This window comes from Diabrotica undecimpunctata, chromosome 9 (genome assembly GCF_040954645.1).
Source record: "Diabrotica undecimpunctata isolate CICGRU chromosome 9, icDiaUnde3, whole genome shotgun sequence".
NCBI classification, from domain to species: Eukaryota; Metazoa; Arthropoda; class Insecta; order Coleoptera; family Chrysomelidae; genus Diabrotica; species Diabrotica undecimpunctata.
In genome coordinates, this window is record NC_092811.1 from 91,384,373 (window position 1) to 91,401,259 (window position 16,887).

At 35.9% G+C, this 16,887-nt stretch overlaps 1 protein-coding gene across 1 annotated transcript; it reads right to left on the reverse strand.

Annotated features, from left to right (window-relative positions):
- Nucleotides 1-344: 344 nt before the first annotated feature.
- Nucleotides 345-10,669, reverse strand: LOC140451228 (uncharacterized). Its single transcript, XM_072544963.1, has 3 exons — nt 10,638-10,669; nt 9,782-10,549; nt 345-486 (listed from the first exon to the last, which is right to left on the reverse strand). Exons 1-3 carry the CDS (start codon nt 10,667-10,669, stop codon nt 345-347), a joined length of 942 nt encoding a protein of 313 aa, XP_072401064.1.
- Between the last annotated feature and the right edge of the window lie 6,218 nt (nt 10,670-16,887).

Consider the following 16,887-nt stretch of genomic DNA (forward strand, 5'->3'; position numbering starts at 1 on the left):
GCAAAAATATTAATTCAGAAGTGAATTTATGTGTCAATAAATCAATAATAATATATAGCGGCTTACCATCAAGTGTTCAAAATGTCTGCTCTGTCAATCCTATTGAATTTCAACTATAACTTATTCTTTAACTGTCCTTTACATGTCAATACAATTATGTGGCTGATTCAAGCAGGTTTAAAAACGCCATTAAACTTAAATATATTATTAAGTTAAGATAATTCAACAATTTTTAAAGTAATTATGGTATTTCTGTAAAAAATTAAATTAAAGATGTGAATGAAAAATTTGACCGTTTGAATAGATATTTCCTTTATATGTGTACTTATTTGTTGCCCACCTATCTAACCGTGGTTTATATCTTGTATGTCATAATGAAGTCGCTCTGATGAACCCCTGAGCTTGAAAAGTGTCCTCCCTGTACAATCCTGAATGAATACAAATATTTGTATGTATTTGTATGTGGCTAAAGGTTCTAAACCAAGGCTAAAATATAAAAAAAAACTATAACTTATGAGATAAACTATAAAACCGTTTAGTTTCTGTCATAAACCTCACATCGAAAACTATATTTAGAATTAGAATCAATTTTTAAAATCAGGGGTAACTATTTTTGGAAAAAAATCGAAATTACATACTTGCTCCTTCGCCATTTCTTTGTTACATTTGGCAACAGTGCTCGTTTATGTTCGATAGTCACGTAGATTATTTTGGGGTTAAACCCAGAAAAAGCTGTCATCAATTTCCATTGAATGCTAAATGGGCTGTCGAAGGAATTTATTGGAAACATATTTTTTCTGTTTGTCTTATAAAGGGAAGGATGTCGTTAAATCTACAGTATTGTCGCAATAATCTAATAATAGATTGGGGAAGGAAGAGATTTAAAACTTATATCTACAAAACATATATTTTATAAAAATCCTTAGTAGAAGGTATACATAATAGTAAATAGTGAAATAAGATGTAATAACGAATGCATGTTATAGAAATGAGAGTGTTGAGCTTCATGATTGTCCGCTACAAAAGATAAAATATATAAAAATTAATATATTATAAAAAGCATCTAGCATTAATTCTTTGTATTTACCCCATGGACCTGGTAAGTAGGTCTCCTAGCTAACAATTGCATAATCAGTATTTAAATAAAATAAAATACTAGCCACAATTTTAAAAATACAAAAAATTAAATTTATAATTCGGGTCAGGTGGGGCAAGAGCATTTTTGGTCCAAGTGCGTTATATAAGCCTGAATATGTATTAGCCTATCAAACAGAAGGAATCTGAAATAAGAATATTCTACCTATCGCATACCTATAGTCTACCTATGGTAAGTATACTGAGCTACTTGACAAAGAGACTGGCGCTGACCGACTTACCGGCTGATCGCCGAAAACATTTTTACAGGGTGATTATTTATAACGTTGATGTGCATAGTTGTACTCAGTGGTTTTCTCATGACAAATTAAGCTGATGTTTTTGTTGTTTTAAATAAGATAATCGGTAAGTATACACTATTAAATAAATAGAATCTAATGGAATCGTTAGTTTTCTGGTATAACTAGGGAAAAATTTAATAATCGTTTATTTTGATTTGCTTTCTTATTTAAAGGTTACTAGCGGACCAACTCGACATCGAGTTTTTTAAATGAAATTTTTATTTTGCGAGAAAAATATACAATATATACAATGACCGGAAGTAAAAATATTTTTATCAATAACTCAAAAACTATAAATGATAATTTCATGAACTTACATTTTTGAACTCTACGTTGAATTCTCTATTGATTTGACTAATAAAAACGAAACCGGAAGTCGACCTCAAAACCGGAATGCAAGTTTTAGTTCATCAAATGTCGACATGGATATCATTTAGCAGTTAATTTTGCATGCTGATCACGAATCCGGTGTCAGATTTGCTCTATCTTGACGTTTTATGCGCGTTTCGGGTCACTTTTGGTGTCGGATCGCAACCGGAAGTACATATTTAGATTCGTCTCGACGAGACCTTTCGATCCATATATACATTGTGGGGTCTAAAACTTAAAGTAAATTTTAACTTCCGGTCATCTCAAAACCGGAAGTGAATTTTTGTACCAAAAGTATATCTTGACAATCTCATACGTAATACTAATAATATTCCGAAAAAATATTTTAATTATCTAATATGGTTTTTGAGTAAAGTGGTGGACAAGAATAGCGTTTTAGTATATAAGATGAAGTAAGAGTGTAGTTGTATACGAGGGAAAGTGTGTAGTAGTACACACTTGCCCAACAGTGTAATTTTAGTAGTATGCACTTACCCACAGTGTAATTTTGGCGGTAAAGTGTGTTTTATTTTTAGGTTAGACTAAATAAATATTATGGTTCGAAAATATATTCGAAAATATAAAAGAGACAAGAATTATTCCACGGAAACTCTTCTTCAGACTATAGATGTTAAAAGTGGAAGGTACTCTGCATACGCGGCAAGTAAATTACACAAAATTCCTCTAAATACTCTACTCGATCATATTAAAGGGAAAAGAGGAAAGAAGTCAGCGTCATATGGCCGTGCTACAGCATTTTCTACAGAGGACGAAAATAAATTAGTTCATTGTTTAACTACTATGGAAAAGTATGGGTTTGGTCTCTCACGAATGGAAGTAATGCATTTAGTGGGCAAATACGTTAAAGCTAATCAACTAAAACCGCATTTGGAAAACTCTCATACATACTGAAAGACAAAAAGATACCCCAAAACCTTCGAACTAAAGTGTTCGATTCTTGTATCCTTCCCGTTCTCACTTACGGAGCTTAAACCTGGACATTCACAAAAAAGAACATGGACAAGATTTGAAAAACTCAGCGAGCCATGGAACGACAGATGCTTGGTATCTCACTAATAGATCGGCAAATAAAATGGAAATGGGCTGGACACAACGAACGTCTCGAAGATGGTAGATGGAACAAAGAAGTCGGAAACTGGCGACCGTACGATGCGAAGAGACCAAGAGGAAGACCTCAAATGCGCTGGAGCGACGATATCAAAAGAGTCGCAAGACCAATGTGGAAACGCCTAGCACACAACAGGGATGAATGGCGAGAAATGGGAGAGGCCTTTATCCGACAATTCGGATAGAAAAAGGGCTGTAAAAAAAATCAACTAAATACTCCGTTTCAAAATGGAATTCCCAGAAAAGACTGGCTTTTTTCCTTTATGAAACGTCATAATCTATCCGTTAAAAAGCCGGAAAATGTTGAGATAGCAAGAAGAAAGAGTGTTTTTTAATAATTTTATATAATTATAAATAATAATTTTATAATAAATAATTATTTTGATCTAGTTTTAGAAACTATTAAGAATCTTGGAATTTGGAATTTGAACGAAACAAGTTTTTGTTCCGATCCGTCAAAAACAAAAGTCGTAGGAAAAAAAGGTGCCAAGGCGACCAGGACGACAAGCACTTCAGAGAAAATACATCAGTGCTTTTTGCATGCAATGCGAAAGGTAAAAAAGCCCCTCCTTTGATTATATTTAAAGGGAAGCAAATATGGACACATATGATGCCTCCAGATGGAAAAGCATTTCCAGAAACTACATATGCTGCCTCACCCAATGGATGGATGCAATCCGACATATTTGAAAACTAATTTAAAAACAGTTTTTTAAAAGCCATAGGTTCTGAACGGCCAGTACTTTTGTTTTTTGATGGGCATGTGAGTCATGTTAGTATAAACGTTATCCAAATGGCAATTGATACTCAAGTGACGATTAGAAAACTACCGCCGCATAGCAGCCACATTTTCCAGCCGCTTGATTTGACGGTAATGAAAGCAGTTAAATATAGATGGGATCCTTTACTGGTATCATAGCAAAGATTGCATATTGGTCAAAAACTACCAAAAGCCAAATTTTCTGTACTCTTGGGAAAAATATGGACTAGTCTCCCAGGCGAAAGTATTTAAAATGGTTTCAGAAAAGCAGGAATATATCCCTTTAACGATAAAGTAGTCCTCAAGGAAACATTTGATTCAGATGCGTTTCAGAGATGGAAAGATCAGTTAAAACTCTCAAACCCCCCAGCTAAGTCAAACGAGACTTCTCTACCTCTACATTAAACGCTGCCTCTATTGGAGCATCAAATAAACTTGGAGGCAAAGTTCTAATTATTTTTTTTATAAGCTGACTGTTTTTTATGGAATATGTAACTTTAATCTGCTATTTTTAGACGATATAATAAACGAAATATCCGAAATTGAAGTGAATATTCAAGCTCCGTCAACAAGTACCACATCTTCTATGAATAATATATCAGGTAGTTTTTTTTAATTATTGTACCTAGTATAAAAAGTAACCATTTTTTATTTTAGCATTTATTCAAGTAGCGGAAAAATCAACAGAATGCAAGAACCTGTTAACTGAAAAGTCTGCTGTTTCATTCGAAAACCCTATGTTAGCGTGAATAAACAAGGGAAATAGTGAGAAACAGAAAAAGAGTATAATATGAAATGGTGCGGAAATTATTACTGCTGAAGCTGTGCTTGAACGAATCAGAAAACAAGAAGAAGAAAAACAAAATAAGATATGTTTGGCGGCTTCTAAAAGGTTACAAAAGAAATATAAAAATCCAAAAAACCAGATCTTTCTAGTTCCCAGTCTGAGAAGGAAAACTTTACAACAATGATTGAAAATGAGCAAAAAGAATACGAAGAAGAAAGAAAAGATATCCCTCATGAACCAAAAATAAGCAACTGGGTTGTCGTGAGGTTTTGTACAGAGAAAACAATTAAGTATTTTGTCGGATAATTCACTAAGATTAACGATGAACCTGTTGTGAAGTTTGTAAGAAAAGTGTTTGAAACTAAATATTTTACATTGTTTCAATATCGGCAAGTTGAAGATAGAAGTGAAATTTTGCGAGAGTATATTATTTATATCTTACCACCGTCCATCATAGGTCAGAGGGGGGAAATTCAATTCCAAGTAAAATTTTCTAGTTACAAAGTTGAGTAATAAAGTATTTTTCACTTGTTTTTTAAGAAAAAAATGTTTTCGTTTTGTATTAAAAAAAAGACAATTATTGAAAACGCTGTAACTTTTTAAATAAAATGAATTTTAAAAACCGTTTTGTTAATAAAAATATAAAGATTCCGCTCTTGCCCTAAAGTAAACTAATATAATCAAGTACACTACTTACATCAGTTTACGCACTTGCCCCAGTACAAGTGCGTAAACGGGGCAAGAGCGTACCGCTGCTGATTTATTCAAAATTCCCTGAAATTTTTCAATATATCAATCTTTTGAGATTTTCCTTTTAGAAATGTACTGCGAACAAGCTAATTATATCGTCATAGGAAGTATAACTTATTCCTCCTTCTCCTAAGTGCCTTCTGTGTTGAGGTTTGCGATCAATATGGCAAATTTCTCTCTATTCTGGGCTTGATGAATTAATTCATTTCCTTTTGTGTGGGTCCAATCTCTGATGTTTCGTAGCCAAGATTTTTTCTTTCGTCCTATGCCCCTTTTGCCTTTTAATATTACTTGGAGCTGCTCAAATTCCCTATGGTGCATTATGTGTCCTAGATATGACGTCTTTCTAATTTTGATAGTATTGACCAGATGAGGGCGTGTGTTCATTGCTCTCAGTACTTCTTCATTCGTAGTTCTGCTGGCCCAGCTTATTCTTAGCATTCGGCGGTACATCCACATTTCAAATGAATTTCATTTGTTGACGTCATACTGTTTTAATGTCCAGGTCTCACAGCCATATAGTAATAGAGACCACACATAACACTTTAGTGTTCTCAATCTTATTGAGACTGATAGCTTGGGGTTACAGAGCATTTTATGCATATTCATGAAACCAGATCTTGCTATTTCAATGCGTCTTCTAATTTCTTTTGAGTGGTCTAGTTGACTATTTAGTTCTCTGCCCAGGTATATGAAGCTTTGGGAACTCTGAAGGGTGATACCATTTATTTGTATGTTAGGTGTAACTTGTTCATGGGGGTTTTTGTGGAATACCAGAATTTTGGTTTTGGAAAAGTTAATGTCCAAGCCCAGCCTGTGACTTTCTCTGATAATATGTTCATCAATATATTTAGTTGGTCTTTGTTTCTGCTAATAATACAGTGTCATCAGCATATCTTATATTGTTAATGATGATTCCATTGGCTCTGGCACCTTCAGGGTGATCTTCAAGAGAAGCTCTGAATATATGTTCTGCATATAAATTAAATAATAGGGGGGATAAAATGCACCCTTGACGTACTCCTCGTTCTATGTTGATGTACTTGGTGTTTCCGTTCTCTGTTCGAACGCATCCTGTGTGGTTTCAGTATGTATTACTTATGATAGCTATGTCGTGTCCGTCAAACCCTACTTCTTTTAGCACCTCGATCAGTTTTCCGTGTTTGATGCAGTCATAGGCCTTTCTATAATCGACAAAGCACACATACAGCCGTTTTTGAACCTCAAGATATCTTTCCGCCATCAGTGTCAATCCCATAATTGCTTCTCTAGTGCCTGTACCCTTTCAAAAGCCATATTGAGAACGACTCAGGTATTCTTCACACTTATTTTGAATTCGGTTATAAATTATTCGCATAAAAAACTTATTCCTACATAACATAAAATAATAAGACTTTGAGAAAGTTAACTTTTATATATTTTACTCCGCACTTACCCTACCTGACCCTAAATTATATAAGCATAGCGCACTTCTTTGCAGGCTATATACCACAATAGTAATTTTCATCACTAACCTTGATTATTTCAGCTCATCCACTGCTTTTTCTTTTTAGTCCATGACACTCATATTTCTTAGGTCCTCTTACCCATCGTCCATGTAACTATATGTTCCTTGGTTTTTCCTTTTTTTGTGATTATACCTTATAGTATAAGCATTTTAGGATCTCTTGAATTATCCATCCTATACAGGAGTGCTAGCCTTCTTAGTCTTTGTGATATTGTGTTGGTACTTATAGCTGGTTCATTATATATGTTATTTTTTTGTTTGTTTTTTTCTTCGCCATGAATAGGTCCAACATTTTTGATAATCTGCAGTCAAGGATTAGATTAGATTAGATTAAGAGAGGTGGCCTTTCGGCCTATGCGACCTTTCAGATCTATTGTGGTCCTCTAGTCCAAGATAACATTCTCTAGCCTGACCCTTTTTATAAAGTCTAGTAGCTTCGAGACTGTACCTTCCATGTAGCTATTTGCCGGTGGATTTTCTTCTCCTAATGCAAAGAACCGCACATTTGTCAGACTGTCACACTGACATAAAATATGCTCTGCTGTTTCTTCTTCGAGGTGACAGAATCTGCACAGGTCATCATCTGATAATCCCATCAGCTTCAAGTGCCTATTCAGCTTACAGTGCCCTGTTAGAAGACCTACTATGACCTTGACTGTTTTCCTGTCTTTGCTTATTAGGTCTGCCGTAAATTTTGGCGAATGTTCTGTAATGAACTGTTTCGCCTGTCTTTGTCCTGGTGAATTCCTCCACCATTCTAGAGATTTGCGAGCTACCCACTTCCTTGTAGCCGTTCTTGTTACTGATTTAGCAACTCCGCAGAAGGGTTCCGGTCCAATGAATGGCAATGATGAGCCTTGTTTGGCCATTTCATCTGCTTTTTCATTGCCCTTATGACCCTCGTGCCCCGGTACCCAGGCTACCGTAACCTTGCTACGGTCTCCTAGTTTATTTAGGGCACACACGCAATCTCATACTAGCTTAGAATTGACCTCTTGAGTGCCTTAAGCGCTGCCTGACTATCTGTGAAGATGGCAACTGAACAGAACGTTCTTTCCTGCCTTTCTATTTCTTCCACGCAGTGATGGATTGCAGTTATTTCCGTCTGGAAATCTGTCACATCCTTAGATAGACTTACCGGGAAATCTATCCCTTGATTTGTCCCTACTATGCCGGCTCCCACACCCTCTGATGTTTTTGAGCCATCCGTGTACCAGGTAGCAGCAGCTTGTATGGGTACACCTTTATTCCAGTCTTCCCTGTCTGGTATCTTAATTGTGAACTTATTGTTAAAGCTATATCTCGTAACTGTTGCATCGATAGGTTTCCCCATCACAATATCGGCTTTTAGCTCCTCGATTAGCTTTCTGTTGTCAGTACCATGCATCTGGCTTATATGTTGCTGACTATGGATTAATCTGTGCATCACGGATCTGGCTTCGCCCTTTATAAAGATATGAAGTGGTGGTAGATTCAACAGGACTTCCAGCGATGCAGTAGGAGTTGTTTTTAAGGCCCCCGTAATACACAAGCATGCTAGCCTTTGTGTATTACCTAGCAGCCTTATTGCTCCCACTTGCTGCGTCTTTGTCCACCACGTCACCGAGCCATTGGTTATCATGGGTCTAATAACCCTTGTATATAACCATAGAGTCATTTTGGGGTTAAATCCCCAATTCTTACCGCACATTCTTCTACATCTGCCCAAGGACATAGTAGCTTTCTGTGTGGTTTTTAGAATGTGAGTATTCCATGTAAGCCTATGATCAAAATATACCCCAAGGTATTTTGTTTCTTTGGCAAATGAAATCTCTGTTCTTCCCAGCACCGGTGGTTTTAGGCCTTGTAGTGCTGTTTTTTTGGTGAAGTTGACAATTTGTGTTTTCTGAGCATTGACTATCAGTCTCTCTTGTTTACACCAGTCGTCAACTATATTTAGGGCTGCTTGCATTCTCTCAGACACTACCTGAGCAAACCTGCCCTTGACAACGATTGCTATATCGTCAGCATATCCTAGACAATAAAAGCCTTCTGTGGACAGATTTCTGAGGAGATCATCTACCAAGGTTGCCCAAAGTAGAGGGGATAGAACTCCTCCTTGTGGACAGCCTCCACCTACTTTTGCTTTGATGGTTGCTTTACCCAGAGTGGACATTACTGTCCTATTCTCCAGGGATGCCCTTATCCATCTGCATATTACCGCAGGTGCGCCTCGTCTACTCATAGCCCCTATCAAAGAGCTGGTGGTAACATTATTAAATGCCCCTTCTATATCTAAAAAAGCGGCCATTGCTATCTCTTTGTCTTCCATTGACTTTGAGATAAGCCTATTTAGATCATCCAACGCAGAGTCCGTAGATTTACCAGGTTGGTATGCATATTGACGATTGCTTAGAGGATTATCTTTTAGCACTTCGTCTCTGATGTACCTATCAAGAAGCCTTTCCAGCGTTTTTAATAGAAAAAAAGGTAGGCTTATCGGTCTATATGACTTTGGTATTAGGTCTGATACTTTACCTACCTTAGGCAAGTATATGACTTTGACCTTTTGCCATATTTCCGGTACGATCCCCCATGCTATAGTGGCTTTGAGGAGCTTGCATAGGTGTGGTATCAATACCTCTAATCCCATATGCAACAGTATTGGATATATGCCATCTGTCCCTGGAGACTTATATGGCCGAAACTTATTTATAGCCCATCTAATTCTGTTTGGTCTTGTGATTGCTGTGGCTATTTTCCAATCTGTAGACCTTGGTCTAGTGAGCCTTTGGTCTATGTTGGTTTGCCTATCTGCATCATCCAGAATTGTTGAGCCCGGAAAGTGCGTGTTCATTAGTTCTCTAAGACTTTCCTCTTTGGTGTCCGTAAATTTGCCATTAGCTTTCTTTAGGAAACCTACTTCTTTGGTTGTAGCACCATCCTTTGTCAGGACTTTATGGATTCGAGAACATGCCGGGATATCTGTAATCTCCTCGCAAAACTCTCTCCATGAATTCCTTTTGGCTTTCCGAATTTCTTTATTGTATAGCGTTAGCTTATACCTGTAGGCATCCCAATCTTGGTTACTTTTGGCTTTATTAAATAGGCTTCGGACTTCCGACCTCATCTTCCTTAAGCCGTTGTTCCACCAGACTGTATTACTGCCCGTACTTTTCCTTGTTTTTTCTGGACAATTTTCCTGGTAAGCCGCCATAATAGCTTCGCTTATCGTTTCTGCCGCCGAATCTATAACCTCTGGGCTTTTAAACGAAATCGTACATTCCTCGAGATTTTTACTGAGGGACTCCCTATATCCTACCCAGTTTGTATCTCTAGGATTCCTGTATTTAATTTCCGATGGAAAAATATCAAGGTCAAATCGTATATGTCTGTGATCCGAACATGAGGGTTCGTCAGACACAACCCAATTTGTTATTATATCACTTATCCTGCTCGTGCAGAGTGTTAAATCTAACACTTCTTTGCGTGCCTTAGTGATAAAAGTTGGCTTGTTTCCTATATTGGATATAACCAAACCTTCAGATAAGATGAAATTCAAAATAGACTCACCCCTTGCATTAATGTTTGTGCTTCCCCACACGGTGTGGTGTGCGTTGGCATCACATCCTATAATGAGCTGTAATCCTTTTCCTAGACAATATGCAACTATGTCGCTTATAATGCTTGGTGGACACAGAGCCTCATCACCTGGAAAGTAGGCTGAACACACCACCAGTTTCTTCTCTCCTACTTCCGTGGTTATAGTTAGAACAGCTGTAACAATATCATCAGTGCAGAGCACCGGGATTAATGTACAATCTACTCTATTACTGTGAATTATACACGACCTTGGCCTTATAGCTTTGGGTGTGTATAAAACCTTACCTTGTTTGGTTGATAGGCCAGCAATCTTCTCACCTATCCTCCAAGGCTCCTGCAGGGGGCCACATCAATGCCTTCTTGTTCCAATCTTCTATCTAGCGTTGCCGATGCGGCTTTCGCATGTTGAAGATTGGCCTGCAGGAGCCTTAGTTCTCTCTTCATTGCGAAGAGATGGCCGGTTCTGGATCTGTGACATTCCTTCTTCCGTGGGTCCGACACACTCTTGGACATTAGTCCTTATGGGTCTGTCAGCTCCACCCGAAGAAGGTTGTTCCTCGTCCTGAACCTCCATATGTAGGGAGGTCTCCCCTGTTTCACTGGAACGAGTTGCTACTGGCATTTCATTCCGTGTTTTTGTCTTCCCTTCTTTGTGTCGGAACGTTAACCGTCCTACTTCAAAAAAGGGTGACATTTTTAATTTCTGCAGTTCTTCTCGAGATTCAGAATCCATCGAGAAGGTCCATAACACCCCTTTCTCTAAAGGTTTTCTACCCCAGACTGTCCATAGATATGTCCTGAGCCCATGGTTACTTATCCTTAGTCTATTAAGGATCCTTTTGGACTCAAGACGTTCCCCATGCTCGTCCTGTACGAAGACAGTGCATGAGTGCGGCTTGGGTAGGTCTTTCCCCTTCCACAGCCCTGAGAGATTCACTCTCCCAAGGCCTCAGGGTTGGAATCACCTCCTTCAGCCACCGCGCACTTATGTCGTCCGCACAGTTAAGTTCCAAGAAACCCGGCCTGTATGTACTCTTCAGGAAGCGAACCTGTGGTCCTGCTTCCGGAATTTTGTCATACGCACCCAAGATGGCTATTTTGACTGCCTTAAGCTTGTCTATATCCATCTTGGTTTCCGGGAATCCTGTTAGTACCACTGCAACCTTAACAGAAGCGGCAGGTTCGCTGAAAGTCACACCTTCGGTTCTTGGCCTTTTCCCTTTGCGTTGGCTTTCGGGTGGTGTGCTTCCGTCTGACCTTAGCTTTTTTGGGCCATCGATCTTCTGGGTTTGTATTACTTTTGTCATGGCCTTTATTGGCTTTGACGGCATCTCTTTTGCCCTTTCAGTCGCCTTGATGAAATTGGCCTTGATTACAGCCCTTTTGGCTTGAACGTAATCTTGGCCTTGTTTCACCAGCCTACTGATTTTGGCTTAAAAAACGCCAGATAGCTTTGCAGCCCTAATTTCTTCGTCTGTCATGAGATCAACGTCTTCCAACGCTGTTACTCTGACAGCCTTTTTGTTTCCTTGCCTATCAGCTTGGGAGATTTCTTTAGAAATTCCGGGCCTTTCGGCGTTCGGATTTTCTCCAGAAGCTCCCTGTCCTTCGGCTTTAGGAACTGTGATTTTGGCTTTGGAGTTCCCTGGCCCTTCGGCATCGGGAACCCTTTGGCCCTGAGTTTTTTTGTATTTGTTTTTGTTTGTTTTTGAGATTCCATATTGATCCCACGAGTAGCTAGGGAAAGACAGTCAACCCCTCGCAGAGCCCCGCTTGCGAGGGTAAGGTCTAAATACTAAGGGGTGTGACCTGTTGCCCCAAAGGAACCGTTTGCGACACTGTCACCCCAGTGCCTCACAGCCTTCACCACGGTGTCGGCTTGGCGTGGGGATTGTTTATCGACTATCTAGTCTAGATCCGCTGAGTTTAGTTTCAACAGGGCCACCACGTGAAGGATGCAATCAAAGATTGATTACACACCCCCAATCATTGTTGGGGGTACCCAGCGGTCTTGGGATAGTTTAAGGAGGTGCAAAGTCCTAAGACTCTCCGTGCAAAACTTGTCCCCTGAGATTTGTTCTTTTCCCGCTCAGCTTTACGCCGATTAGAAGAAGAGCGCATCCCCCGGCCCCGCAGTCAAGGATTTGAAACAAAATAACAAACTGGCATCTGAAATAAAATATTTTGCTGAACCGGCATGAACCACAATAAATCTTTTTCCATCATAACCACCTGGTTTACGTATATTTCTGCTGTTGTCATCCTGCCACGATATCATTTTTTTTCCTAGGAAAAATCCACGTTTCCTCTGTGCATATGTACTATTTCTGTTTAAAAAAAAAATATTTACCATAAAATGTTACTGTTTTACTTATTATATATTGTATTTCTAATTGCCATTTTATTGCCCTCGGGTAAATCAGTAGTTTTCGTTTTTAAGTGAGAAGCTCTGCTTTTTCTCGGAGAAGATAAAACAGCATTTTTTTCTATTCGTTTTCGTATATTGTATACTGATTTTCTCGCCAATTTAAATGCTACTTTAAGCTGCTACCCTCTACAACAAAGTTAAAATATTATCAATATTTTTAATTGAAATTGAAAAAAACCACAAAATAAAAAGTTATTTATTATAAATATTTTGTTATGTAATAAAGTTGTCAAATAAATAATATTAATAATATATATGTATACTTCGTCGTCATTAACGCTTTATAATATCTGACATTTGAGAATTGTACCTTTTGTACCTCTTGAACAGATGACGGTTCCAACTGTCCCTCATTCCTTTTTTCTAATTTAAAGTACTCGATTACATTTAAATGAAGTTCTTATGTTTGTGAGATAAAAGTTTTTCAAGACATAATATAAAAAATTCAATAAAATATTTTTTTTGTCATTTCTTCCACTTTTGCGAAAACTTAAAAAAAACATGCCTTATTTGCGTGAATGAAGATAAGTTTGTATATAAATTAATGGCAAAATAAAATATACTTACCACAAAATTTCAAACTCCAATATAAAATTAGTTGTGAAAACAACTGTGTAATATAAATAACTTCTAAATGCAAAAACAGGACAGAAAACAGCAACAGTAAACAAACCAGAAACGTCACAAATTGTACTTAAAATGTGAAAAAGTCTCCAAGCGTCTTTTTTGTGCTTTTCTTTTTTCCATGTACTGAGTATAGATTGTTTATAAAAATAACATGTGTTTTTACTTAATAACAGGTGGTAGCTGGTTTGTCTTTAGTTTCATGTATGTGTGTGTGTTTTATCTTGACAGGTATTAATGACGCACGGGTAAAGAAATGTAGACTCCTTTTTCTACTTAATTTTTTTTCTTGTTGGAATTATTTTTTCTATCTGTCTAACATTTTTTGAAAGTTTTTAAAATATACATGCCAAAATAAGAGGTAAAAGATATGTTAACATGATTAAATATCTCAAAGAATTAATAAACACTAAGACTGGTACAACATAAAAAAGAGATCTGAAATTGTTGAGAGCACAATATGCAAAAAACCTAGAAGATGATAGAAAAAAAATAGCACTTGCTGTCTTTTTTTTAACATTTTTGAAGAGATAATTGTTGCCCCATCGGGGTTAAAGAGAGAGTTTAATAATTTTGTACAAAAAGTTTAAATTTAGAAATAAAAATCGACTTGTTTAATAATTTTTATTAGAACGTACCAATAGAAAAAAGAATTAATATATACAGGGTGGTCCTTAAGTAATTCTACAAACAGAAACTGTACATTCTGCACTTTAAAATATTAAAATTTAAGCCAACTTGTTTTAATAAAATGTTGATATTAAGAAAGATACAGGGTGCTAAAGTGGAGATTTAAAATTTTATTTTTCGCTATAACTTTTACATTTGTAAATATTTTAAGACAAAAATTTACAATTGAATGATTTTGAGTAGGATAAATTATAATTTTATACATACTTTAATGTAACTGATAGAGGGCGCCACATATGTCAGATGTGTGGCATAAATTTGCGCTTAACTTTTTTGCTCTTTAAATTAGCTCTATTTGTGTTAAAACTTATTAAAGATACATTATTTTTACAAAGAAAGTTGGTTAGAAAAGAAAAGGTATACTTGTTAGTAACCTTAGAATTCAACCGTTTTCGAGATAATCTCATTTTATAAGTCAGCTGCATAATAATATTTGTACTGCACTGAATATAGCTGCACTGAATATCTGTAGATGAGCATAATTCATAGTTTATTCCTATTAAAACAACTCAAAGATGATAATAATGTTACATCACAAAATGCTTTGTTATGGCTGCTAAATGTCTTATTGGAGAAAAGATTCTTCATCTTCTTCTTTAGGTGCCTTGTCCGTATTCAGACGTCGGCCGTCATTATTTTTACAATTTCCCTTTTCTATCGCTTCTTAAGTTTCTATACTGACCTTTTATTACTTTTTCTTTATTGTAAAATGCTGAAAATCCAAAATATGTGGTTTATGCAAGATGGTATACCTCCACATTCTAGACAGAAGGCAGTGAGAACATACTTAAATACAACTTTTCTGAACGTTGAATTGGTCTTGGTAGTCATATTGCTTGGTAATGTGGTGAGATATTGATATAATTATTTAATTCATAAAAAATCCCAAAAGAATACTTATTATTCATTACACAGTAAAAACACATGCAATTTAGTTCAGCATAATATTAGTTCGTTAGTAAATCATAAAAGTCTATTTGTTCAAGACGTAATTATAGTTACTCGTAAGCTGTAACGTAATCATATAAATAAGGTTATTTCGTTCATCGATAGATTATTTCCTGTGTATATAAGTATCCAATGAACGAGATACATCACGGTTTAATACATTATTTAACCTCTGCGACAAATAAAATGTAGTTCCACAATATACCATAAGATTTGGATATGTAGCCAAAAGAATATATTAATCCATTATACATTATAGCCACCACGTAGCCCAGAATTTAATCCGTTTGATTTTGGTGTATGGGCGCATTAAATCAACGTTTTTATAAGAATTCCATAAACATTCGCAACTAACTATGGGAAGAAATAAATACTGCAGCAGTTTCTTTAGAAGCAATGATGCTATTTAATATGAGACGATCTTTTATGGAATATATTGACAAATGAATTAAAGAAAATGGTGGACATATCGAACACTTACTTTGACAAGAAGTTATGTTATTTAGTTTAACTATTTCGTAATTTGTTTTCTAAACAAAATATTTTGATTATGACTTTAATTTAACATAAAACGTAAAATGTTTGATGTAAAATCCTATTATACTGTTATTTTGTCAAATCCTATTATTAATTATCCTGCTGATATATTTATTTTATTTAATATTTCGTTAACTATTAACTTTAGTTAAAGGTATTTTATATCAAAATTCAGAAGTATTAATGTTTTTGTCTATTTTTGCTTCGTTGCCTGGATTAATTGTCTTAAATCAGAACTATGCAGCTGATTTGTAAAATGCGATTATCTCGAAAACTGTTGAGGCTTGAGGATATTAACAAGTATACCTTTTTTTTGTTAACATAATGTATCTTTAATATTTTTTGTCATAAATACAGGTAACTTAAAGAGCAAAAAAGTTAAGTGTAAATTTATGCCACATATGTGGCATATGTGGCGCCCTCTATTAGCTACATCAAAGTGTGCATCAAATTATAATTTCTCATATTTAAAAGTACCCAGTTGTAAATTTTTATACATAAATGTTAACAAACATGAAAGTTATAGCGAAAAATAAAATTTTTAATTTGCAATGTAACACTCTGTATCTTGCTTACTATCAACATTTTATTAAAGCAATTTGGCTTAAATCGTAATATTTTAAAGTGTAGAATCTACTGTTTCCTTTTGTACAATTACTTAAGGACCACCCTGTATATTCCATAAATATGGACTGCACTGTATACATTTTTAAGTAAATTAACGAACTGCCAATATTTTATAGAAGTTATTGACTACGACACTTCTATTTTAATTACTGATTTATATTTTTCTAAACAACAACTTTGTATCATATATTCACTTAATCGCTATGAATACTTACTATTTTCAATAGAGCTTGGCAGAAATAACCTTGCTCATTAAAAGTACAACTAGCAACTGAAAGAAGAATCAAAGGTACCTTAAAAACACTTTAATCACAAGGTAATAATGACTCATGACACCAATAATAATTATTGCACGTATAAATGATAAAAAATGAAAAAAAAAATAAATAAGAAGATAGTTGTTTTCATAGAGCATTAAAACCACCGTTTTATATCAATACCACAATGATATTTTAATTTCGCTCTTCAATACACTTCCACATGATTCGTATTGTCGGTAACCCCTTCCTTTATTTCCAAATTTCCTCTCGAACTCGTCAAAGTCCATCCGAGCATTATGGAGTGTCCTAATATTGCTACCTATGTGGTATTTTTCAACAAAACTTCCCAGCGGTTAAATAGCCATATCCTCTTTCGTTTTTCGTTCTGAGAGCCACTTCAAACTTGCTCCCGGTGAGTTCAACTGTTCTTTTCTATAGAATTATGTCGTGGATG